We start from the raw sequence: 26,748 nt of genomic DNA on the forward strand, positions 1-26,748 counted from the left end.
AGTGACCGAACAATGTACCGTGGGTTCTGTTCTTAGTGGAAAGACATTGACTCCTCCCACGCATAACGAATCAGTGTGCCATTTTCCAGGACATCAGAGACTGATCTGTGTATGTTGTTACTGAAGCTATTGAGTGTTAAGACATGTTGAGTAAATGTTGACTCTGTTATTTCTGGTCATTTTGCTGATAGGAGTTTTTCTTTAAAATCAACCGGTATCATTTAACCGCCTTCCCCATGTTTATGTTAGGAATTACAGGACCGCCTATAACCTTGTACATGAATTGAGAGCCCATGAAACTAACATTCTGGAAATTAAGACCATGGCAGGATTTATAAACTACAAGGTAATAGTTCCACTTCCAAGAATAAAGAATATTTGGCTTTAAATATGGGATTGTCCACTTAGGATTTGAAAATCCTGATTAGTCACTTGCTTTGAAAAGTGATCACTTGATAAATTGTGTTAGGCACTCAGTCATGTCCGACTCTGTGACCCCCCCTGGACCGTAGCCCGTCAGGCTCTTCTGTCTGTGGACTTCTCCAGGCAAGAATGCTGGAGCAGGTTGCCATGCCCTTCTCCAGGTGGTTAATTGTGTTCTGTTCCTTTATGTCCCTTGTCAAGGTCTGCCCTGGTTCTTAGCAGCCTAATTGTAGTGCTTGATTATGAGCTATGGGTCCCAGAGTTCTCGTTTAGAGCAGTTTTATCTTTGTAAAACTCCTCCAGGAGGGTCTTTTGTTTTTAAGTGGGCACAGGAGACAGTGAGAAGAAAGCTGCCTCTAGCACTGAATTTTAAAAGATGCAGTCTGTTAGAACTGGGTAAGCCTTCTGGCATAGGTCCAGAAAAAGTGTACTTATTCCTCTAGAGAAAAATTTATACCTGTTAAGTGAACACTTTAAGATTGTATATGGTCCAAGTAGACACCTCTGGAAGGTAAGAGAGGCTGTGTGCTGTGCTTCCCATCTTTCTGCCCTCATCTTTTAAAGAGGCTGTCTCTGGGTTAGTGGCGTGAGGGCAGACGGACACTTGATTCGTTACTCGTGTAAGTGTAGATTGGTACACCTTGTACAGAAACTGTTTTTTTATAATGACTGTGAAGATTTAAATTTGCACATTCCTTTTGACCTAGCAATCCATTTCTGGAAATTTATCCCACGTCTGTGCTAAGACTTACAAATCACATGTATGAGGATATTTATTGCATCTTATAATAAGAAAAGATTGGAAACCCAGCAGTAAGTGATTGGTCAACATAAACAACTCCGAACAGTGAAATACACAACTAATAAGAATGAGGCAGCTCCGCATATTGACATGGAATGATATTGAAAATATATTGGTAGGTGAAAAAAGTGAGGCACAGACACTATATTTAGTGAAATGCTGTTTGTATGAAAATAGTATTAATAGTTCCCGTGTAAATGCATGCGCATACTTGTCTGAGCATAGACTGCACCACGAATGCCAGGAGCTGGTTACCTTTAGAGGGGGAAATTGGATCCCCAAGGGACAGGGATGGATGAGAGAACAACTTTTCATTTATTCCTTTTTATCTAAAAAATAAAATCAAAACTGCTAGTAAGTATGTGAGCCTCCCAGGTGGCTCAGTGGTAAAGAATCTGCCTGCCAAGCAGGAGACACGGGTTCAATCCCTGAGGCTTCCCTGGAGGAGGGCATGGCAACCCACTCCAGTATTCTTGTCTGGAGAATGCCACAGTCAGAGGAGGCTGGCAGGCTACAGTCCATGGGGTTGCAAAAGAGTTGGACATGGCTGAGTGACCAAGTCACAACAGTAAGCATGTAGAAATAAATTTAGGCTTTGTTTCTTCTTCTTTTTTTTATTTACCCTACATGCGTATAGAATTTCTGTAATCCTTTGATACAGAGGCTACTATGCTTTTATTGTGCTGCAGAATATCTTTTGCTTTCTGACAGTTCTAAAACCGAAAGTTCATCTGTCCTTTCTCAGTTACCTGTCGGAAATATTTTATTTTTGCCCATCTTTATGCTCTTCACTGGGTTTAATATTTCCTTATGCTATACCTTAACAAAACTTTCTAAGGTATAGAATAGATTCACTACAAATAGTGAATAATTTTATTTCATTAATCGATGGGACATAACCTTTTTAGATAACTTTTCTAACAGAAAATCAGTTTTGTTATACTTCAATTCTGCTGAAATTCAGAGAGGGACATTCTGTAGTTTTTTTAAAATTAGTCTCAAATTTTATATACTTTTAAATAAACCCACCTTTGAGTTTGGTTTTCTTCTTAACTTTGGCGTTGGTCTTACATCTTGCAGATCTGTAGGTTGTGTTTTCAACACAACACCCCGCTGGATGCAATCGCTCAGTTCCGAAAGCATATTGACTTGTGTAAGAAAAAAATTGGAAGTGCAGAGTTGGCTTTTGAGCATGCAGCATGGATGTCTAAACAGTATGTTTTAAATTTTATTTTCAGAATTTTTTTTTTAAATCAAACTCTTAGAATTTGGAGGAATGGAGTTAACATGGACTTTGGTTATAAATCACACTAAGATTTTTGTCAGTAAGTAGGTTTTTAATGATCCAGTATGTTTGGTGTAATGGCAGATATTGATTCATACAGTTCCTTAATGGGAATCAGCTGTTTACCGGTCCCATCTCTTTCATTCAACACACACACACACACACACACATATATATCAAGTTTCTGTCATGTGTCCAGACACTGAGAATATAGCAGTGAATAGACAATATCCCTACTGATATGGAATTTGCTCTCTGAGACTGATGACAAAATTGCTAAAATGAACAATTTCCCAGACACATGAATGTATTTGAGTGGTTGGAACCATGTTGACAATCTGGTTTGAGGATACATTTATAGACTCGCTAGCATGGGAGAGTTGACTTAGAGAATTTTTCTGTAACCTACAATTAGTGTGTATTAGTATTTACAAAGCAATCCCTACAGTTTACAGCTCACCAGTGGCATTTTCTGGATACAGTCTTCTGAGGTTATGGTTTCAGGATGAAAGACTAGTAAGCTGCTTTTTCTTTTCTCTCTTAAAATTTCTTGATTTTTTTTTCCCCCTTGAAGATTCCAGGCCTTCGGAGATTTATTTGATGAAGCTATTAAGTTGGGGTTGACAGCTATTCAAACTCAGAATCCTGGTTTCTATTATCAGCAGGCAGCGTACTATGCCCAGGAGCGGAAACAGGTTGCCAAAGCCCTCTGTAACCATGAAGTAAGTCACCAACTCCTGTATTACCTGGCAATTAGGAAGTTTATTAACCTTCTCTTGAAAGAGGATAAAGTTGGTTGGTGTTGATAATTTTTTTCCCAAGCCTTTGCCTATAATGATTTTTTATCGTTGATATTTTCAGGAATTAGGATTATTTTCAGTTTTAGCCTGAGTACTCTGTTTTCACCTATGAACTAAGCAGACATTTTTCTTTGAAGAACTGATTTTTGATTAGCCATAAGTTAGTGATTTTGACCAGGGAAAGTTGCTTTAAAATAAAAGCCACAGTTTAGTCTTTGCCACACTGTAATTTCATTGTTTTGCAGTGTGAAGGACACTGAGCAGCGTGCTGTATTTTGACCCAGTGGAGAGGACGTCATTGGACTTCTTTCTCTTCCTGGGGTTCTCCTCCATGGAAAACTCTAAAGAATCTGTTTAAGAGTATTAATTGCATAGTTTCTTAAACTTGACATTTTATATTGCCTTTCTCTTGCATGTTTATATTTAAATACCAATTACTCCATAAGCACGTTTTAAAATAAAATCATGGTATGTGTATGTTTATATACATAGATAGAGACACTTGCATTCATATAGTTACGTCAGTTTATTTTCACTTAAGATCTCAAAATTCTTCTCTAAAGTTAAGGGAATTTAAACAACAGTGCTACTTAAAAAACTGTTTAGAAAAAAAAGCAATTTGCATATTAGTACTTTAAATATTTGAATTTTTTTCCCCTTAAATCATAATATACTGAGACTGTTTTCTACCATGTTATTTGTACATGATGTATAATTTCATTGTATGTTTTATATTTTTAAAGTTTGTCATATTATCATTTGAGCACAGTATTTTAAAAGGCGATTAAAACTAGGTCTCATCAGGATATGTATAAACAGGCATTTGCAAGTCCTGGCTTGAGTGTAAAATGATATTTCTGTCAAGTAATTACTTCCGTCAAGTAATTATATAATCATGCCTACCTTTTGACCAATAATTTCATATTCAGGAAGCCTAAGGCAGATAAGGGATCCTAAAGAGATAAGTTTTAAGAGTTGTTTATAAACTATTAATCATAGTGCAAAATAATAATAATGTAAACAACTGTAGAGAATCTGTTAAAATGTGGAATAGCAGGCAGCCATGAAAAATAATGTTTTGAAAAAAAGAAAAATAATGTTTTGGAAGAATATTCAGTGATATGGTGAGATACAGGGAATGTATTTAAATGAAAAAAGTAGGTTGAAAAATTATGTTAGCTGATGACAAGCAAACATTCGCATATAAAATCTGGAAGAATAATGCACACACTGTTAATAGTGGTGGTAGGTCTACAGGTAATGAAATTTTTTTCCTTTTGGAAGTTTTCTTTATTTTTCAACAAAAACTCTTATTATGTTTTGGTTTCAGAGGGGAGAAGGTTATTAAAAAAAAAAAAAAGAAAAGGAAAGCAGCGTAAATTTGGAACCCTGGTGCCAAAAATATCCTTCCTCCACCAATACCAGGACTTAATACACTTGCAATAAGAGAAAATCATATCTTTCTTTAGAAAACTTCTGATAACATTTTTATTTGCACAAAAATATATATGGTTTAACTATCAAGTTTAATTTGTAATGTATTTTTACTGGTTTATAAATAAAAAGAAAATGTAGAGAAGTTAGTTATTATTAAATCATTTGTTAGAGTCAGGTTGGTTTATTCAGGTTTATTTTTATGATACTATCTGATCCCTCCCAGGGAAATTTACCCCATTTGCCTGGGAAATCCCATGGACAGAGGAGCCTGGCGGGCTATAGTCCATGAAGTCGCAAGGAGTTGGACATGACTTAGCAACTGAGAACACCCACATCCAATATTAAACAGTTTTTGTTTAATTTTGTGAAAGTTCAGTTTGTGTTAAAATAGTCACAACTTTGATATTTAATTGTGTGGTTTGTATTTACGAAAGCTCTTTTATTCTGACAATGATTAGGGAAGAGTTGGTTAGTGACAGGTTGTGTTAACTTACTCAGGGTTGTGTTTTAACTTACAGGCTTCTGTAACGTATCCCAACCCCGATCCCTTAGAAACGCAAGCAGGCGTTCTTGACTTCTATGGACAACGATCATGGCGACAAGGAATACTCAGTAAATAATTTTTCCTTTTTTCCTTTTTTGTCAATCTCGAAAGGCAAGAGATTGCTATCTAATTTTTCCTTTGGCTGCATTAGTATAACAAATTATGTTGAGGTAGAAATATTTGCTTTTTAAGCATTCTTTAAAATTGAAGTACAGTTAATTTACAATATTGTGTTTCTGCTGTCTAGTAAAGTGAATCAGTTATACATATACGTATATTCAGTCTTTTTTAGATTCTAAACATTTTTTTAAGATTTTTTTTAGAATGTGTTGTTTCTATCACTGCATCTTAAGAGTAACATAGCTAATGATGTGATCAACACATTTGGACATTTGTTGTCTTAAATGAAAGAATTTAATAAGCCACTGTGGCCAATTTTTATATTTGACACTTTAAAACATTACTTGTACTACCTTAAAAATAATTTCTCTGCATCTTTCTTGTTTTATACACACTTAACTGGAGCAATTTCTGTGGCTATTTCTTAAGTGTTAAGAGAAATCATTTACTTTGGGGGAGAATGGATACATGTATACGCATGGCTGAGTCCCTTCCCTGCTCATCCGAAACTATCACAGTATTGTTAACTGGCTATGCTCCAATGCAAAATAAAAAGTTAAAAAGAGAGAAATTATTTACTTTGGTCTCTAGGAAATGTATTCTATCTAGAGAATGATATTGATATCACTTTTTTTTTATATACCGCTTTTGAGGTGGTCGTTTCCACTGAGCAAACGAGTACTGAGCTCAGTATCGCACTGTTCAGAACAGAGGCCACACCGAAGATTCCATGCTGATAGAGCCGCCTCTTAGACTCTTCAGAGTTCTAGAATGTTGAAGAGTCTGAAGTACATTGTAGTAAAGGCCTCAAGGAGCGCACACATCCAATGTCCGTGTGGAGGATCTGTGTTCAATGAGCTATCTGAAATGGGCTGTGTCCTCTCTTACACAGGCTTTGATCTTTCGGATCCCGAAAAAGAGAAGGTGGGGATTCTTGCCATTCAGCTGAAGGAGAGAAGTGTTGTTCACTCTGTGAGTTTTGTTGGTTTTTTTTTTCCTCCCTCAGTACAAACTGTATTTTCAGGGAAAACATGAGATTATTTTTATTGGAATGTTTCACACTTTTTATCTTTCCCAACAGGAAGTAATAATAACTCTTCTGAGCAATGCTGTTGCACAGTTTAAGAAATATAAGTGTCCAAGAATGAAGAGTCACCTGAGTACGTATCCCTGACATGCCATGACTTCATGCGACTTTTGAGTGATTTCAGATTACGTTCATATAAGATTTCAGATTACATTCATACAATCTTTGTTTCCTTTATAGTGGTTCAAATGGGAGAGGAATATTACTATGCAAAGGATTATACCAAAGCTTTGAAGTGAGTCCTGTTCACTATTTATTTTTGTAAGCATTCTGATTCCCTTGCAGCTAAATGAGAACGGAAATTTGTATTGGAGGATTTATTATTTCCGTGTTTATTCCCACTTCTATTAAACACCATTTATGTGATTTTTAATTTTATCAAGTAATGCCTATTGGTACAGTCCTTTTCTGAGTCTTAGCAAACCTCACATTTATTTAATGTGAATATACCTGTTGAGCTATTTCAGGAAGATTTTTCTGAAGTTTATATAAAACGAGTAAAGCACTTTCTTTTAGTTTCTGCATGAACTCTTCCTGCACTGCCTTGTGAGGCTGGCTCGGCGTGTCTGACGTGTCGTCCTCTATCAGGTTGCTAGATTACGTGATGTGTGATTATCGGAGTGAAGGGTGGTGGACCCTGCTCACGTCTATACTGACCACGGCTCTGAAGTGTTCCTACCTCATGGCCCAGCTGAAAGATTACATCACTTACTCCCTGGAACTCCTTGGCAGAGGTAACAACATTCCTTCAGTAAAATCTGGAATCTTAACAACTACAGAGCCTCTTTAAGCTTCTTATAGTTGGAAGAATAATTCAGTATCAAATATCTGATAGTACTTGTATCACCTGCTGGTCACTTTGCTGAGAGAAGAGGTTTATACTTTAATGGAACTTGTCACAGTTGAAGGTCCTACTGTAGTTGAGAAGAACAGATTTCTTCTGCCTTTTCAAATTATGGTGTAAAGTAATTTTTCACATAAGAGTTCAAATGCACATACATAAATTGTTGAGGCTGACTTAGAAAGCTGAGCTATCAGTTTTCTGGAATTGTGTTTAGCCATCTTAGAAGAGAGATTTATCTACAGTATTTTAATACCTGTGGGGGGGGTAGTATTGGGCTTACTTGGGGCTTACCCCACTAATACCTGTACGGGGTCATGGGCTTACTTGCCTGTCTTGTAGTTCTGATTTTTTGCTTCTTCCTTCCTATTAGCTTCAACGCTGAAAGATGACCAGAAATCTCGGATAGAAAAAAACCTCATAAATGTTTTAATGGTAGGTTGGAACTCTTTATATATAAAATCTGTATCTGGATATGTGTATTTTTTTTACAACTAGCTGAACAAACGTTTAACTCCATGTTGGTGCAGAATGAAAGTCCTGATCCTGAACCTGACTGTGATATCTTAGCTGTGAAAACTGCTCAGAAGCTGTGGGCAGACCGAATCTCTCTGGCTGGCAGCAATGTTTTCACAATAGGCGTACAAGACTTTGTGCCATTTGGTGGGTAACCAGCATCTATAGTACTATCTTAGAGAAATTGTCCATTTTCTAAGAAATAAATAGATGCAGAATAATACAAGTCAAAGAATTTTTCAAATACAGTCATTTTGTAGATAAACTAATTTTTTTTTTTACTTTCCCCATTGACATACAAAGATGGTCAGAATTTTAAATACTTAGTTTAGATCTTAAAATTTCCTGCTGTGTTCATTTTTAGTTCAGATGTTATTTGAAAAAACAGTTATTTAAAAGGTTTATGCTTTCCTATCTAGGCAGGTATTTTGAAATAAGCTAAAAATAACAGAATGGTTCTTTTTTCTTTAAAATCATATGTCAGTTATATTTCAGGAGCAAGCATGCTTTTAAAATTAAAGAGGTTTTGGAGGTAGAGTTGATTTAAATTTTTTTTTAAAGAGTGAACTGCATTTCTGTCTGTTGAAATGCTTCAAGTTCAGAAGTCAGTTAGAATAATCAGTAGAGATGTTTCCTTTCTGAAGAGCAGATGTAGGTTGGAGAATAACGTGCGTGGGGCTAGCACGTCTGATGGTGTCTGAATTGGCCCCTTTTGTTTTGTTTCTAGTGCAATGCAAAGCCAAGTTCCACGCTCCAAGTTTTCATGTCGATGTTCCTGTGCAGTTTGATGTTTATCTGAAGGCTGATTGTCCACATCCCATTCGGTTTTCTAAGCTCTGTATCAGCTTTAATAATCAGGTAATGGTATCTTTTAATGTGTGTGTGGTTTTTTTTTTTTAACCATGTATGTATTGTATCATAACTTGCATTAAATGAAGTAAAATAAACTTAGTGAATTTTAGGTCTTAGTAGATTTCTTGCTAACAGGTGTATGATACAGTCTATCTAAAAATAAATGTATTTGTAATTTTCAGCTTCTGTGTCCACAATGCAAGTTTTACAGTTTTCCTGTTCTAGTTTTTGTTTTCACTTCTGGCTGAGGAAACCTATGGTCTATACATAGAGACGAGTTTTGTAATATGTAACTTAAATTTCAAATAAGACATATTTAGAATGAGTGTGATTAGATTTTCAAAAGCATTTGTTTTATTCTCACATTAGTATTAGGTTTTCATTATAAAACTATTTGGAGAAGGCAATGGCACCCCACTCCAGTACTCCTGCTTGGCAAACCCCATGGATGGAGGAGCCTGGTAGGCTGCAGTCCATGGGGTCGCTAAGAGTCAGACACGACTGAGTGACTTCCCTTTCACTTTTCACTTTCATGCATTGAAGGAAATGGCAACCCACTGCAGTGTTCTTGCCTGGAGAATCCCAGGGATGGGGGAGCCTGGTGGGCTGCCGTCTATGGGGTTGCGTAGAGTCGGACACGACTGAAGTGACTTAACAACATAAAACTGTTACCTTTTTGATTTTAAAGAAATGAAAGTGGAATAGATGGATGTAAAGTAAATGTGTAAACGTGCGCTCTTCCAGTTTTAGTCCTTTGGGGGCATCACAGTTAACTTCTCAAATAGTTCAAACACCATATGGCGCCTATAAATAAGCAACTTTTTTCTACAGAATTGGGATAGTATATTTCTCACATTTGAACATATTTGTAGTATGATGTAGGCAAGTGCTTGATTATATTCTGCTTCAGTTATAAGCCCACTTCTAATTTTCTGGTGACCCAGAAACTATGTTGCGCTGTTAACCAGCAAGCATTTTTGAGTTTCAATATTCTTAGCATCTTGGCGAACCTGAGAAAGTTTAGTGTATGTCAACCCCATTAAAATAGAAGCATTTTGAGAGCAAGGGCAGGAGCAAGCCTGGGTCACTTGAAGATTAGTATGTTTTATTCAACTACAAACCATTACCCAAGGATTCCTTCTGATTAATTGGAGAATCTTAAAGCAAGAGCATGAAATTTATGTTTAAGAAACATAAACCATGACCCTACCTCTTGTCTTTTTCAGGAATACAACCAGTTCTGTGTAATCGAAGAAGCATCCAAAGCAAGTGACGTTTTACAAAATTTGACTCAAGGCAAGATGTGTTTAGTTCCTGGTAAAACAAGGAAGTTTTTATTTAAATTTGTTGCAAAAACTGAAGATGTAGGAAAGAAAATTGAGGTTAGTTATAAAATGTGTTTAAAAAATATTTTAAATGATACAAGTAATAATGAGTATGCATCAGAAAGAATTTCAATAATACTTAAGTTTATTAAGTTAAAAATGGAAATCTTCCATTTGGACTTACCAAGGGAAATCATTCATTACGGTTTTTTGATAGGTTTCCTTTCAGTGAAGATATATTATACATAATATTCGGTCAGTCAGTCAGTTCAGTAGCTCAGTCGTGTCCGACTCTTTGCGACCCCATGAATCGCAGCACGCCAGGCCTCCCTGCTCATCACCAACTCCCGGAGTTCACTCAGACTCACGTCCATCGAATCAGTGATGCCATCCAGCCATCTCATCCTCGGTCGTCCCCTTCTCCTCCTGCCCCCAATCCCTCCCAGCCTCAGAGTCTTTTCCAGTGAGTCAACTCTTCGCATGAGGTGGCCAAAGTATTGGAGTTTCAGCTTTAGCGTCATTCCTTCCAAAGAAATCCCAGGGCTGATCTCCTTCAGAATGGACTGGTTGGATCTCCTTGCAGTCCAAGGGACACTCAAGAGTCTCCTCCAACACCACAATTCAAAAGCATCAATTCTTGGGCACTCAGCCTTCTTCACAGTCCACCTCTCACATCCATACATGACCACAGGAAAAACCATAGCGTTGATTAGATGGACCTTAGTCGGCAGGGTAACGTCCCTGCCTTTCAGTATGCCGGCCAGGCTGGTCACGACTTTCCTTCCAAGGAGTAAGTGCTAGATAGTGTTGTGTTAGGCATCACTTCCTGTTACCACATGAGACCAACCCTGTGTTTAATGCCTGTATAATCAGTTGAGGAATTTTAAACTATATATATCCTGTATATGTGTGTGTATATGTTTTCTGTAATGTGGGCTTCCAAGTGGCACAGAGGTGAAGCGTCCACCTGCCAACACAGGAGATGTAGGAGACCTGGGTTTGATACTTCAGTCAGGAAGATCCCCTGGAGGAGGAAATGGCAACCCACCCCAGTGTTCTTGCCTGGAAAATTCCACGGACAGACGAGTTTGGCACGGGCTACAGTCCATGGGGTCATAAAGAGTCAGATACTGAGTGACTGAGCACAGCATTCTGGAGTGTAGCAATTATATTTTGTAAAATATGACATAATTCACGCTCAGGTGTGATATCATTGTGATGTTTAAACATTGCTGATTGCGTCTTTTTAAAAAGATAGGTACTTTAAAGGGTTCGTTTAATGTAGATAATTGAAATGTCTTTCAGGAATATAAGATGAAACTCATTTTTATTGAGCATAAACTTTGGAGCCAAACTCCACGGGTTTCAGTTCCAACTCTCCAGCTTACCTGCTTGTGGCCCTGGGCAGTTACTTGACTGCTTTTATCACAGTTTATTCATCTGTAAAGTGGGAATAATAATGTTACCTACCTCTTAGTGTTTCTTGAGGATTAAATCAGTTAGTGTAAATTTCCTGGAATAGTGATTAGGACAGGGTAAGCCTCTCAGGAAATGTTGCTTTCCCATGGCTGGAATGGGACAGGTAAGCTAATCTGAACTTGGGACCATTTCTCAAACAGAAGCATAAGACTGCACCCCTAGTATTCCCATAACAATTTTTGTGAATCTGTTAATTATATAATCTGTAAACCAGTATCCATAGTTTTTGCTTGTTCATTTAAAAAAATTCTTCATGATTTTGACTAAACCCCTAATGTCATGTTTTAATTTTTTATGAGAAACTAAGGTAAAGTTTTTAAAAAACTTTTTGCAAGATACCCCAAGGAAGCCTACGAGATGCAAGTCAAAATTAATAATGCTATTAAATATATTTGCAAATAGATTTAGTGGAAGGGACATTTATTCAGTTAGTAAAAAATTTCCTTGCTTGTGCTGTTGATGTCATCAGGAAAAGTCCGTGTGGAGCTAGGAGTTAGGTTCAGAGGAGGTGAGTGGTTACTAGAACATTCGTTAATTTCGCTCAGCAGCCACTGCTTGCGTGTCTGCTCCCTCGGGCACCACCCCAGGTGCTGAGGTAACTGCCACACGGCCCATGTCCGCTGGAGAGTCGGGTTATTGTCCTCGTGTGAAGCTGAAGAGGTTGAAACCTGGCGCAGGGTTTCTAGCCAGTGTCCCAGCCAGCGGGAGCCCAAGACCGGGCTCTCCGAATGGGTGTTCCGACCTGTGTGTCACGTCGCGGGTCCCAGGAACGCCACAGCCCAGCAGCCCACCCCGAGACTTCCTGGGAGGGGATGGTGACAAACTGTGCGAGCTGGCATCTCTGACAGACCTCCTCCTCGCAGATTACCTCCGTGGATCTGGTTCTGGGCAGCGAGGCGGGCAGGTGTGTGGTCCTGAACTGGCAGGGAGGAGGCGGGGATGCCGCGTCTGCCCAGGAGGCCCTGCAGGCCTCGCGCTCTTTCAAACGAAGACCCAGGCTCCCCGACAGCGAGGTCCACTGGGACGGCATCGTGATCCAGGCGAGCACCATGTGAGTTGAGCTGCGGGCCGGTCGTGGAAGGTCATCTCACTTCTTTGAATCCTTTGTTGTTGTTTTTAGATCAGTTACTTAGCTAACATTTTTTTCCCCCAAAGGATCATATCCAGAGTTCCAAACATTTCGGTCCATCTGCGACATGACCCCCCCGCCCTGACTAACGAAATGTACTGTTTGGTTGTGACCGTTCAGTCCCACGAGAAGACCCCGATCAGAGATGTGAAGCTCACTGCTGGTTTAAAACCTGGTAAACTTTTCTTTTCAAAATTTCATCTGTGTTGATCCAACATGAAATGAACATCACGGTGTTAACCTCAGGAAACCTGTTTTGAAAATGGTTATGATCGAGTGCTCTCTCTGCAGTAGTGTTGATTTTCAGGACAACATTGGAATCTTCTGTATTTTTAAAATGTCAACATTTGTGCTTTCAGGACAGGATGCCAATTTAACTCAGAAAACGCATGTGACTCTTCATGGGACAGAACTGTGTGACGAGTCCTACCCAGCTCTGCTCACTGACATTCCTGTCAGGGACTTACAGCCCGGGGAACAGGTGAATTCGTCCAGCCGGGACTCAGAGGAAATGGGTCAGGTTGTAGTGTTAAATATGGAGTGGGTTTTAGACAGCTTTAGCACATTTTAACAGCACATCCGGAGACTAAACAAGTCATTTAACTAATGCACATTTTATACACATATTTCACATAGTTCAGTTCAGTCGCTCAGTCGTGACTGACTCTTTGCAACCCCATGGACTGCGTGCAGCACACCAGGCCTCTCTGTCCATCACCAACTCCTGGAGCTTACTCAAACTCATGTCCATTGAGTCAGTGATGCCATCCACTCTCATCCTCTGTTGTCCCCTTTTCCTCTCGCCTTCAATTTTTCCCAGCATCAGGGTCTTTTCAAATGAGTCAGTTCTTTGCCATCAGGTGGCCAAAGGATTGGAGTTTCGGCTTCAGCATCAGTCCTTCCGATGAATATTTGGGACTGAATTCATTTAGAATTGACTGGTTTGATCTCCATGCAGTCCAACAGACTCTCAAGCGTCTTCTCCAACACCATAGTTCAAAAGCATCAGTTCTTCAGCACCCGGCTTTCTTTATAGTCCAACTCTCACATCTGTGCATGACTACTGGAAAAGTCATAGCTTTGACTAGATGGACCTTTGCTGACAAAATAATGTCTGTGCTTTTTAATATGCTGTCTAGGTTGCTGATAGCTTTTCTTCCAAGGAGCAAGTATCTTAATTTCATGGCTGCAGTCACCATCTGCAGTGATTTTGGAGCCCCCCAAAATGAAATCTGTCACTGTTTCCACTGTTTCCCCATCTTTTTGCCATGAAGTGGTGGGACCGGATGCCATGATCTTAGTTTTCTGGATGTTGAGTTTTAAGCCAGCTTTTTCATTCTCCTCTTTCACTTTCATCAAGAGGCTCTTAGTTCCTCTTTGCTTTCTGCCATAGGGTGGTGTCACATATTTAAATGTATAAAATATCTTCAGCAGTTTTTATACAAGGGATTTTATAACAAATGATCCTAATATAGGAAATCCATTGCCTGATAAAATAACTAAATAACACAAACTTTACAACTTCGTAAAAGAACCTTTCAGTCAATTTTTATTTCCAAAGCAAACACAGAGTTCATGAGAAGTTGAGAATGATAATAGAAAAAAAAGATGGTGTGATAATGACCCCACTCTTGGGCTGTGGCAGGAACAGCTGTAAAAAAGTGTTCAGGTGTTTACCCAGTTAGTCCAGTAAACTCTGGAAGGTGGGAGCATTATCCTAGAATATGTATCAGGAGGCAGTCTCTGTAATATTAATTAAAATGCTTCTATGTTGTTGCAGCTGGAAAAAACGTTATACGTTCGCTGTGGAACGGTGGGCTCGAGAATGTTTCTTGTGTATGTTTCTTACCTGATCAATACAACGATCGAAGGAAAAGAAATTGTTTGCAAGTGCCACAAGGTACTTTTTTCATGGCGACTTTGGGAAATATCATATGTGGAGTGTTTTCCTATTTCGTGTTATTTTAGTTAACCTGTGAAATAAGCAGCTTAGGTGATTATAGTGTCCTCCCAGCCCAACAGAGGAGGAGACCCAGAGATCTGGGGGTTTCTAGTTTGGTCACTGCAGAGAGTCTGGGCTGCGGGCTCTTTTAAAAGTCACTGGGAAGCAAAGATAAATAAAAGCCCGTTGTTTTGTGAATAGACCCTGGCAGAGGAGATGGAACGTGGGTTAGGAGTCCAGACTCCAGGGTCAGATTCTGTTCAGCTGCTGCCTTTGTCACCTACTAGCTTTGTGACCTCCCCCCCAAACCCCGCGCCCCGCGCCTGCCCATCTTAAAGCAATAGTAGTACTGACATCTGTTCCTTGAGTTACTGCGAGCATTACAGTACGTGTACAGCGATTATAAGGGGCTTCCCAGGTGGCTCAGTGGTAAAGAATCCACCTGCCAATGCAGGAGACACAGATTAGATCCCTGGGTCGGGAAGATCCCCTGGAGGAAGAAATGGCAACCCACTGCAGTATTCTTGCCTGGAAAGTCTCCTGGACAGAGAAGCCTGCCGGGCTACAGTCCACAGGGTTGCAGAGAGGCAGGACTGACCACACACAGTGATGCTGTGTCATATTACCTTATTGCTGTTATCATCATCCTTATTCTAGTCGCCTGGAGCCAAGGCGAAGGAAGGGACTTAGGAAGAAGACCCAGATTCTAGGCTTCATACCACTGGGGTCATGGTTTAAGGCCAATTTCTAAGTCTTTAACTTTTGGTTCCTCTTCTGTGGAATGGTGATGGCGCCTGCCCTGCCCGCTGTTGCTGGATCCTGCCATAAATAATGTATGAGAAAGCGCTCTGCAGGGTGAGCCGTTACACAGCCATAGGTGCCTTGTTAGCAGTGCTAACCTGGACTCTCGACATAGGTTTTTACAAATATTGTCTAAGGGAAAGGTCCTAGTTTCGTAATATTTAAGTTGGGATTATTTGATCAGTAATCAATTTGTGTTTTGTAATCTTCTTTTGTTAAGACTGAGAAAAGCCATTGATGTACCCTTTCCGTTTCCTTGCAGGATGAAACTGTAACAATAGAAACGGTCTTTCCATTTGACGTTGCAGTTAAATTTGTTTCTACAAAGGTATGTCCTAGGAAGCATATTGGAAATCACTTAGCTGATAGAAATTAACAGAAAAAAGGAAATGGGTTAGTGTACTTCCTGACAGACCTTTGTCTCCATCTGCGACAGTTCGAGCACTTGGAAAGGGTTTATGCGGACATCCCCTTCCTGCTCATGACGGACCTGTTGAGCGCCTCCCCCTGGGCCCTCACCATCGTCTCCAGTGAGCTGCAGCTAGCTCCCTCCATGACCCCCATGGACCAGTTGGAGTCCCAGGTGGACAGAGGTGAGAATGTGGCTCATTCCCCTTCACTAGCAGAAGGCAGTGGGGAGGGACGATTAACATTGTTTACAGTTGACCTTGTTTTAAAGGATCAGGTTCTTGATACATTAAGAAAGTGACTAAGAAATATACTTGAAAATACAGTATTTTTTCCTGTTTGGATTTTTAATAGATTTTTTTTCCTATTAATTTTTAATTGATGTTTACTATTATTTATAATTTGAAATGGAAAAAGGTGTTTATCAAAGAAACTTTGGAAAACAGAAAAGTAGACAAGTTTTCTAAATCATCCAACTAAAAATAAAACAGTTTATAGAGGAGATAATATCTTTCTGGTTCAGGGTACTTTGGGCTTTCTTGTATTTCTTAAAAGGAATAAAAACTAGTTTGAATGTTAGCCCAACCGAATTGTGGTCAACTGGATTATAAGGGCAAATATTTTGAGGGTTTAAAAAAATCACGGTGTAGTCTTAAGACCAAATACGTGTGTGGGTTGCTCCGTCGTGTCGGACTCTTTACGACCCCATGGGCTGTAGCCCACCAGGCTCCTCTGTCCATGGAACTCTCCAGGCAAGAATACTGGAGTGGGTAGCCATGCCCTTCTCCATGGGATCTTCCCGCCCCAGGGATAGAACCTGGGTCTCCTGCTTTTCAGGCAGATTCTTGAGCATCTGAACCGCCAGGGAAGCCCAAGACCAAATATAAGCAGGTTATTTTAGTTGCTCTGTTTATCTGTCTTCCTTGAAAAAGTCCTTTAACACATCTCCAAGTCTCTATAGATAACATACAGAAAATTGATGTGTCCTTTCTTTGTTACATTACTTGGATGTAAAGCGCTCTGTTTATAGATGGAATGATGGGAGGATTAGAGAGTGTCTGTCTTGCAGTCGTCTTGCAGACTGGAGAGAGCGCCAGCGAGTGCTTCTGCCTGCGATGCCCGTCGGCCGGAAATGTTGAAGGCGGAGTAGCAACCGGGCATTATATTATCTCCTGGAAGAGGTAGGATCGTGTGCGCCCTGCCTTTTCTCCATTATCTGTGTCGTTCTCACGCCTTTATTGTGCGTCACCGTCAGTTAATAGTTGAGAGCTTCTGCCGGCCTGTAGAATAGACGAGAAGCTGCATGCTGCCACTGACCATTTGTCAGAAACACACAGATTGAAAAGGATACCTTTTGTTCATGTTTGTTACAGCTTGTGATCTATATACTGACGAGATTTTAGCCAAATTCTGACGACAGGACCAGTAAAAGCATTAGGAGAAACTGGCCTCATTTGCAGTCAGTAGGACTGTTCGCACAGAAAACCCAGGGGACCACTACATTATTAGAATTATAAAGAGTTTCAGCAAGACTGCCGTGGATATAGCATCAGTATACAAAAATCAGATTCTATATATCAGTAATAAACCATGAGGCAAAGTACTTTTAAAACAGGTATCATTTATGTAACAGCAAAATGATGAGAAACATATCTAGTAGAAGATATATACTGCCTTTATGGAAAAAGTTATAAAAATTTAAAACATTAAAGGAAGACCTAAAGAAGTGGGAGAGGTACAAAGGAGTCTCTGATAGGGCTTGGCTAAGATTTACTGCTATAAACTCTCTGTAGAGTCAGTGCAGCTTCCTTCAGGATCTCAGCCGCTTGTTTTGTTTCTGTGGAACTTGACACTCTTGGATCTAAAATTTGTATAGAAAGGCCAAATGTCAGTAATCGTCACAATTCTCAGAAGAGATGCAGCTAGGCGTTCAGACTCTTAAGACTTATTGTAAATCTACTATGGTCATCACTGTGGTGCAGGCTCAGGGCTCAGGGGCACCAGTGGAACAGAAAAACGAGCCTAGAAATCATTCCACAGATGCACAGATGGAAATTACGTTCCATAGAGGTAGCATTGTTACCACTGGGGGAAGGATGAGCTGTTTTAGAATTGGTGGTAAACAACTGAGTATTGACTTGGGGAGAAAATGGGATGTCTGTTGTACATTGTATATGAAAATTAATTTCAGATTTATCGAAATTCTGACTGTGAAAAAGCAAAACTTCACTACTTTTAGGAGAAAAATAAGAGAATCATTTTATGACTTTGGTGTAGGGAAGAATTTCTTTAAATAAGACCCTAGAAGTATGAGCCTCTAAAATTGATGAATTTGATTTCTTAAAATTAAGTTTTTCAGTTCATTAGAAAATGCCATGAAGAATGTGAAAAGACAGTACAAAGTGGGGAAGGCTACTTAACAACATCTGAAATGAGCAGAGGATTCGAATTCAGAGCAAGAACTTTTTCAGGTCATTAAAAAGAAACCTCTAAGCTGAAAGTTGAGAAAAATACTTGAGTAGGCATAGTGATCAGGAGAAGCTGAATGGTCAGTAAACACAGGGGAAAGAAGGTCAGCCTTACAAGTAATCTGAAATTTGTGTACTCCCATTACTTGGAAAAAATAAAGAGGTTTAACAATGTAGAGTTTGTCACAAGGGGAAGTATGATCGGAATGCTGCTCTGGAAATCTGTTTGGCAATACCTGGTAAGCTGATGGCTATACCATGCAGTCCTAGAAAAGATTCAAACGTACAGGAAGGGGACATGGTTGGGAGTGTTCATAGCAGCACTGTTTATAATAAAATATTAGAAGCAACCTAGATGTCCACCAACAGGAAATTAGATAAATTGTGGCACGGTTGTGCAGTGGAATATTATATATCAGTGAGAATGAAGGAGCCAGAGCTATGGCTAACAGCCTGTTAATGTTAAATGAAACAAAGCGACTGCAGATGTTCAGGATATGAACAAATTGTGCAGAACTGGAAAACATGTAAAACATGCTTCCTAGGCTTTATGTATAATTTGGAAAAGCATAAAGAAACCAGAATGATAGATGCCAAATTCAAGCCAGTAGTTGCTTTTGGAGCGGAGGGTAGGGGGCTCCAAGCAGGAGTGGATCCACGAGAAGCTTCAGCTCTGTTGTTATGTTCTCTTAGACTAGGAGGTGGATACATGGCATTGCATGTGTTATTTTTTTTGTGCAGCTTAATTATTTTATAAATCTTAAAACTAATTATTAAAAGTAAGAAAGAAAAAATAATTTTCTTAAAAAAAATAACTTGTCTTTCTTTCCACGCTGCTGAATTTACCATGTCTATGTTTAGCTCAGTTCACATTTGTAGGAGGTAAAACAGTGTTTTGAAGGCACTGCTTAGTTTACTCTGTCGTGTTACCGTAATGCTGTAAAGACAGGTACTTCTTAAAAGGGAGGGGTTGGCTGTTTTTGCCCATGGCGTTTGCTCAGTAATGCTTTGCACTTTTGAAACGGTGTCACCTGTTCCGCCTCTGCATACAGGCTCTTCCCACGGGTTGTCAGATAGTTGCCAGCCGCCCCTGTGGTTCCCACCCTGACTGTCCTACAGAGAAAGTGTCTGACCATTTCATAACGTTACTCACTTTATCTCAGTAATGCTGGAATGCCACTGTGTCTGCTGATAGTGAAATATTTTTAGGTCTTCAGTTTCTCCTGCACACCCACAGGGCCGTTACAGCAGCGCGTGTCTGGTGGCCTGGGCTCCTCTGGGGACGGTCCTCAGTGGGAGGAGGTGTCGTGTTGTAATGCTACACCACTCTGCTACCGATTGAGGACATTTTGCTACCAAAACGCTGGGTCAGGTGATGGGCTTTTTGGTACAGTTGACTTAGGTTCTGATGCGAGTCCTGACTTCATCACTGAGACCAAACAGCAGCCTTGAGTTGTAACGCTCTTTCATTGGAAGTTCTCAAAAATGGGATTGGAAAAGCTCCTACTTCACAAAACTCCTTCCCTTAAACCTTTAGAAAAGGGGTCATTTGTATTTGCTTTGTAGTGAGTTGGTGAATACCCATGTTCCCTGGTTTTGATGTATTTACTTCTCACATGAAACGTGGATTTAAGGGGCCTCTCTTCTGCCATAGGACTTCAGCCATGGACAGCATCCCTGTCATCAGCACCGTCATCACCCTGCCCCACGTGATCGTGGAAAACATCCCTCTCCATGTGAACGCAGGTGACCCGACTCACATTTTATTTGATTTACGGAATCCAAAAAGAATATTTATTTTAGCTTCTACGATTTTTCTTTCTAACTTTCTCTGTTACAAGAAATGCCCACCATTTACAAAAAGTAGATTGTGTCCAGTCTTGTTTTATCTATACCTCTACAAAACCCTTCTGCCCTCAACATTTTGAAGCAAATGCCAGAATGTTATTTCATCTATAGAGATTTCAGTATGCAGCTTTAACATCACTGGCTGTTTTTCTAAACATAGTCACAGAGTCATTATTTTAACTTTAAAAATTAGCAATAATTTTGCAATATGATCAAATTCCTGTGTTGAAATTTCCCTAGCTGACTCTGAATGGTCTTCATAGTTTGTTCTAAGGCCTCTGCATTGCTGTTGATTGGCGTTGGTGTCTAGATCTTAAAAGCCCTGGGCAGGCAGACAGCCTCTCCCCCACTGCGCTGCCTCTACCCCCCATCACCTCCTCTACGCCCTTCACCTCCCCCTTCGCTTCCTTGATGTTCATTTGTTGAAGAAACTGTCCTTCTCCTGTAAAGCTGCCTGCAGTCTGGATTTGCTGACTTGCATTGCATCATTTTTAAGTATTCCTCTGCCCCTGTAAATTGGTAGTTAGACCTGTGCGTGTGTGCGCGTTCAGTCATTCAGTCACGTCTTTGTGACTCCATGTACTGTGGCCTGCCAGGCTCCTCTGTCCGTGGCATTTCCCAGGCAAGAATACTGGAGCAGGTTGCCAATTCCTCCTCCCGGGGATCTTCCCAACCCTGTGTCTCCTGCATTGCAGGCAGATTCCTTACCACTGTGCCACCTGGGAAGCCCAGTTAGATCTATAGTCTTGATCAAATTCAGGTTAAAGGTTTTGACAAAAATACATTATAATTTCCACCAAGGAGCCCATAAGGTCTGTCATCCCATCTCAAGCCGTTATTGATATTTAGGGAAATTTTTTGTGGGTTTAAGAAATTATTTCTAAAAGGTAATTCAGCTTTCGGTAGCCAAGACCCTTTCTGAGACAAATCAATTATAGAAGGAGACTTTGGTTCTTCTTAGCCTGCTTTATCATAGCCCTGTGGCTATTTTCCAATCAGAGAATTTTCTTCAGTTCAGTTCAGTTCAGTTGCTCAGTCGTGTCCGACTCTTTGCGACCCCATGAATCGCATCACGCCAGGCCTCCCTGTCTATCACCAACTCCCAGAGTTCACTCAGACTCATGTCCATCGAGTCAGTGACGCCATCTAGCCATCTCATCCTCTCTCATCCCCTTCTCCTCCTGCCCCCAATCCCTCCCAGCATCAGAGTCTTTTCCAATGAGTCAACTCTTCGCATGAGGTGGCCAAAGTACTGGAGCTTCAGCTTTAGCATCATTCCTTCCAAAGAAATCCCAGGGCTGATCTCCTTTAGGATGGACTGGTTGGATCTCCTTGCAGTCCAAGGGACTCTCACAAGTCTTCTCCAACACCACAGTTCAAAAGCATCAATTCTTCTGCGCTTGGCTTTCTTCACAGTCCAACTCTGGCATCCATACATTAACAACAACGCAGTGCTATCATTAATTTAAATAATTCCATGTCTATGGAATGAACTTTATTTGCGAAAGGAACCCATGAATGGTAAGCTTTGTTGTGTTTTTTTAACCAAGAGAAATGTCACCTCTGCAGATCTGCCATCATTCGGGCGTGTCAGAGAGTCGCTACCTGTCAGGTATCACCTGCAGAATAAGACTGACTTAGTTCAAGATGTGGAGATTTCCGTGGAGCCCAGTGATGCCTTCATGTTCTCAGGACTTAAACAGGTACAGGTTGTATCTCACGGGGTTGCTTGTGAAGACACAGGAGTGTGGCCAGAAAGTGGAGAGCTGTCAGAAATGAATTGATAAGGCTGATTGTGGTCCCTCTTGTTTTGATAGTGGTGAATCTTAAGTACTTTTGAAGATTTAATTACAACTTGCTGTAGAAGTGGGTTAAATGGGCCACCCTTTCCATATTGAGATCACACATAGAGGTTCTTTCTCCGTATAAAACAAGAGTTCACAAATCCTTGGACTGATAGAATTCCTGAAAATTTTAAACTATTCCTTTTATTGCTAACGAGTTTGTGTGTGTATATCTTTTAATTTGAGATCTTTTGAAGCATAACTTCACAGATTAAAAGCCTAATTCGCTTCTGAACTATCAGTATAATTTTTTAGAGATTTTGATCCTGCGTAGAGTTATCTGTGTTACGTGTAGGCACAATTTTGTATCCACATAGAGAAATACATGATTCAGATGTTTTTCTTCATGTCTTCATATCAGAGGTGGAAAAGTTCATCAGATTTTTGGGTGGAACATGCTCTCAGGCAAAACCATGTTTTCAGTAAGAATACTGTCCTCCTCTGTCAGAACTGTCAGAATGGCAACAGAGACACAACTCAGTGGTCAGGACATGCTTTTTATTGTTAATAATAAGGGTGTAATTAGAGCACAAACTTGTAATAACGCCAAGTAGTATTCACCCTGAGTCAACCATCTGGGTAGCATGTCCTGAGTGCTGTGTTTGCTGTTAAATGAAAGTAAAATTACTCATGAAGTGTACTGTAAGTCTGTACACTGATATAAATTTATAATATTAATATACTCAAAGTATACTGTTGGCTGAATATGTTGGTTCACACACACATATTATCTCAGATGCATGATACATGAATACCTTTATGTATTCATTTGCAAATGAGTAGGCTTTTCTTGATTGTCCTGATCTCTTTCACATATTGACTTGAAAATAATTAGATAAAGTACTGAAAATCTTACCAGATAGTGCTCTTTGCTTTTGCCCTGAAGGTACTTGCCTTACCACAAAGGTAAAATCCCTAAGACAAAACACAGGAAACAGCCAGCTCCTCTCCTGTTAACGTAGTGTCTACAGAGATGCTCTTCTATAGATTATCCCATAGCGCACTGTGGCTGTAACGCCTGCCTGGTCTGAAACACAGGAAATGCTGAGCCGTCTGGTGTTTGCATTGTTAAGCAAGTACAGGTTGCCTTTTGCTGTTGGTGGAAACTGAGAAACCATGCACATGTTTGTGTTACACTTGTTACCTGTGTGGTTCTGGCCTCATTAATTCAGCCCTACATTTTGGTGTCTGTCTAGAAGATGGAATAGGAGAGGGTGCAAATATTTCTCAGGATTTAAGTGTCTGATCATTTGCCAGAATGCGACAGATAACAACATGTAGCTGTTGGAAGTTTTTCTGATACATGGATGTGTTTATCTTTTTCTGTCACTTTGTGATTTAGATTCGATTACGTATCCTCCCTGGCACGGAACAGGAGATGTTATATAACTTCTACCCTCTGATGGCTGGGTACCAGCAACTGCCGTCTCTCAACATCAACTTGCTCAGGTTTCCCAACTTCACAAATCAACTGCTCAGGCGCTTCATACCAACCAGTATTTTTGTAAAGGTGAGGCTTAGACATTTTCTGTTTTTTATTGTCTTGGAAACAAATGGAAGTAGATGTTTTTTCACGTCAGTCAGTCAGTTCAGTTGTTCAGTTGTGTCCGATTCTTTGCGACCCCATGGACTGCAGCACGCCAGGCTTCCCTGTCCTTCACCAACTCCTGGAGCTTGCCCAAACTCATGTCCATCGAGTCGGTGATGCCATCCAACCATCTCATCCTCTGTCGTCCCCTTCTCCTCCCACCTTCAATCTTTCCAAGCATTGGAGTCTTTTCAGATAAGTCACTTCTTCTCATCAGGTGGCCAAAGTATTGGAGTTCAGCTTCAGCATCTGTCCTTTCAATGAATATTCAGGACTGATTTCCTGTAGGATGGACTGGTTTGATCTCCTTGCAGTCCAAGGGACTCTCAAGAATCTTCTCCAACACCACAGTTTTTTCACGTAAACGTCACTAAATAGTATTTTGAGACTAGCAATGTTAGTATTTTGACTGTTACTACATAAATTTGGCAATATTGCTATTTGTTTCTTACTAAGTTACTATTTTATCAATTTTTTATTTTCTATTTTATAGATTTTTTTCTTAGATCTAATTGTAAAGGTTTTTATTCCTTTGGGCAAATGAAGATTTATCTTGATGGCATCCTTAAACATGTGTTTGCTTTGGCTTAGTAAAATATATTTCTTTTTTTTTCTTTAAAAAATTTTTTATTTTACTTTATAATTTATTTTTTAGAAATATATTTTAAAATTGTAGTCAGTTTGTAACTCATTTTTAATCAAAATGGATTAATTTTCTGAATATAATCCCTGAACTTTTCTGATTCTAATAACTGTGCAATGCTGCTGGATTTGGATCTTTTCTGAAAGTGATCACCAGTCGGAAACTATGCTCGGGTTTCATGTTCTGATTTTTTTAAACAGCGATATGATTTCCAGGTTCCTGTGCTTTTATTGACCTAGCCTCCCTGCATTGAGCTTCAGCTGCCTCACTCACACATGCATGCATGCGTACCTACACGTATGAAACCTCCCTGCAACAGAGCAGAGCAGGAGGACCCCTTCCCTGCCTCAGGGAACCCCCAGGACCGTCGGCTTAACGCACAGCCATCAGCCTGTGGTGCTGTGGTTCTCACGCTGGTCTGGTGCCCCTCCTGCTCTCCCCACAAAGGTCTGCTTTTAAAGTCCGTCAGCATAATATGGTCATTTGCAGGAATCTCATTCTTTTAACTACTTGATGACTCTCTGGGGTGTTGTCAGACTTTCTGACTTGTCAAATTTTACACCTAAAAGTAGTCACGATATCTTTTATTGACTGTTAGCTTTTCCTCTTCCGATGTCATGTTTTAAAATTTTTCGGTCAGTGAACTTCGAGAAAGGGGCATTCTGTGTTTATCCTCTGCTTCAGTCCTCGCAGTATTTGTAGTTACGCACTGTAGAGTTCATGACACATCACTCTTTCCCAAACAGGAGAAGGGGAGCCCTTGAGTCCCAAGGAGCTTGCTGGCAGCTCAGGTTTGTGGCCTGCTTAAAGCTCGGGACACAGGCTGAGCACGAGAGGGAGGGTAAAGCTTTCCCACTCGAGCGGGAGTGGTGGCCAGGCGCCCTGTCGCCCACGGTACACTGACGGGTGGGTGGTGGCTGCCGGTTAGGGGGCGAGGGGACTCCACGGGCAGAGGATATGATGTGCTGGTAAGCTTGCCACTAGGAACAGAGGGAGCGGGCCACACGGAGACTGTGAGGTCGCTGTCCCCAGGCTCACGTGGAAAGAAAAGGTGGGGAAAGGAGACAGATGAACATAATCTTGTTTGGAAACTTGCACACGTTTATTCTGTGTCTGTGAAACAGTTCTAAGTACTTGCAGACCCTCTCCAGTTAACAGCGCTTCTGTCGTCATTCTTACCTTGCAAACCCTCCTTGTTTTCCCCTCCGAAGCCACAGGGCCGGCTCATGGACGACGCCTCCATCGCGGCCGCGTGAGATTCAGGACGGGCCTCAGCCGTTCTCAGAGAAACTGGACAGAACTGTGTGATTGTTTCTGGTGAGCTGTACTTGATCATGGTACAGGTTAATCTTCTCTATTTTTTAATGGATGTTACACCAACTCTTCAGAGGAAGTCATCCTAAAATATTAGGAAAATCTCTCTTCTAGTTTGACTAATAAAATATTTGAAATCTGTCAGTGTGATGTGAAAGGATGTTAGCCCTTTGTTTTTGTTGAAAGTTGTTTTGTGGACACGGGCGTCTTCCCAGTTAAGGGGGTTTTACATGTGCAGTAGCCAAGGAAAGTTAAGTCTCTGAAATACACCTGGACAAGGGGAGCCGAGCACCAGTGTCTCCCCCGGAAAGCTTGGAATCCCCGTGGGTGCCTTTGAGAGTTGGCTAAACCAGAGATGGAATAGAATAAATCTGTTCTCATGCATCTAACGTCTGTTCAGAGTCCATACAGAGGAACCAGAAAGCAGTCACGGGACTGACAGAGACAGCTTCCAAAAAGTTTTAATGAAAGCAGTTTAAGATGTCTAAAAAAAACAGCCTTTGCTTACCACCAAAACATTTCAGATAGGTTCAGCTTGCTTGGTTTGTTTATGAAGCAGGTTCGTAAACAAGATCCTCACCTGTCAGGATCTGAACTGCAAGATGCTCAGCATAATCTCCTAAACTGAAAGTTTTAGAGAAAGATGCAAGGTCTAAATCTAAAGTTCTAGAGCTTTTAGTTATGTCGTGCAGGTTGAAAAGAACTGTTTAAAACTCTTGAAAATTCATGTACATAAACATATTGTGAAAATCCTCTGTTAAAATATCTTAATGTAAAACTCCCCCGTTGTTCAGAAATTTTTATTATTTAAAAGTATAGGAGTTGTAAAAAGGAAAAGAATGATGTAAATAAATAACTTTCTCTTTCACACATGCTTGTGTGTTATCTTTTATTTACTTTGAGCTTGTTGGATAGCTGCTCTGTGGAGCGGCTTTTGCTGGGAAACACCGTTGCAGAAGTGTGTGTGGTGGGGGGTGTGTTCTGGAGCCAGGGGCTGTGATGGGCTGGGGGAATCTGAGTTCCCTGTTGTCCCCGCTGCTCAGGGGGAGACCACAGGAGCTTGTCGGATTGTTCCAGGGCCAAGTCCCAGCTCTGGTGACTTTGTTTATGTTGCCCTTTGTGTGTCTCAGCTTCTTACCTGGAAGACATGGATGATACGATGATAATACCACCTGAGAGGCATGTTATGAGGATGATAAAAATTAAAAACACCAGAGGGACTGTAAACAAAACTGCCATGAAGTAATGTTTT

At 40.4% G+C, this 26,748-nt stretch overlaps 1 protein-coding gene across 1 annotated transcript in view; it reads left to right on the forward strand.

The window, feature by feature from the left end:
* The window catches only part of TRAPPC11 (trafficking protein particle complex subunit 11), a 37,179-nt gene extending 10,813 nt beyond the window's left edge, over window positions 1-26,366 (forward strand). The window contains exons 8-30 of the mRNA XM_069573172.1: window positions 250-346; window positions 2,306-2,439; window positions 3,085-3,232; window positions 5,266-5,359; window positions 6,304-6,383; window positions 6,493-6,571; window positions 6,679-6,733; window positions 7,087-7,232; window positions 7,713-7,774; window positions 7,870-8,002; window positions 8,583-8,713; window positions 9,934-10,089; window positions 12,375-12,562; window positions 12,667-12,815; window positions 13,000-13,121; window positions 14,421-14,540; window positions 15,646-15,711; window positions 15,820-15,976; window positions 16,861-16,972; window positions 19,914-20,005; window positions 21,677-21,810; window positions 23,294-23,461; window positions 25,394-26,366. Of these exons, the coding sequence (XP_069429273.1) occupies window positions 250-346; window positions 2,306-2,439; window positions 3,085-3,232; window positions 5,266-5,359; window positions 6,304-6,383; window positions 6,493-6,571; window positions 6,679-6,733; window positions 7,087-7,232; window positions 7,713-7,774; window positions 7,870-8,002; window positions 8,583-8,713; window positions 9,934-10,089; window positions 12,375-12,562; window positions 12,667-12,815; window positions 13,000-13,121; window positions 14,421-14,540; window positions 15,646-15,711; window positions 15,820-15,976; window positions 16,861-16,972; window positions 19,914-20,005; window positions 21,677-21,810; window positions 23,294-23,461; window positions 25,394-25,438 (2,668 nt within the window). The 3' untranslated portion in view covers window positions 25,439-26,366. The remainder of the gene's footprint in view (window positions 1-249; window positions 347-2,305; window positions 2,440-3,084; window positions 3,233-5,265; window positions 5,360-6,303; window positions 6,384-6,492; window positions 6,572-6,678; window positions 6,734-7,086; window positions 7,233-7,712; window positions 7,775-7,869; window positions 8,003-8,582; window positions 8,714-9,933; window positions 10,090-12,374; window positions 12,563-12,666; window positions 12,816-12,999; window positions 13,122-14,420; window positions 14,541-15,645; window positions 15,712-15,819; window positions 15,977-16,860; window positions 16,973-19,913; window positions 20,006-21,676; window positions 21,811-23,293; window positions 23,462-25,393) is intronic.
* The last annotated feature ends 382 nt before the right edge of the window (window positions 26,367-26,748 follow it).

The sequence above is a fragment of the Ovis canadensis genome, chromosome 26 (genome assembly GCF_042477335.2).
Source record: "Ovis canadensis isolate MfBH-ARS-UI-01 breed Bighorn chromosome 26, ARS-UI_OviCan_v2, whole genome shotgun sequence".
NCBI lineage: Eukaryota > Metazoa > Chordata > Mammalia > Artiodactyla > Bovidae > Ovis > Ovis canadensis.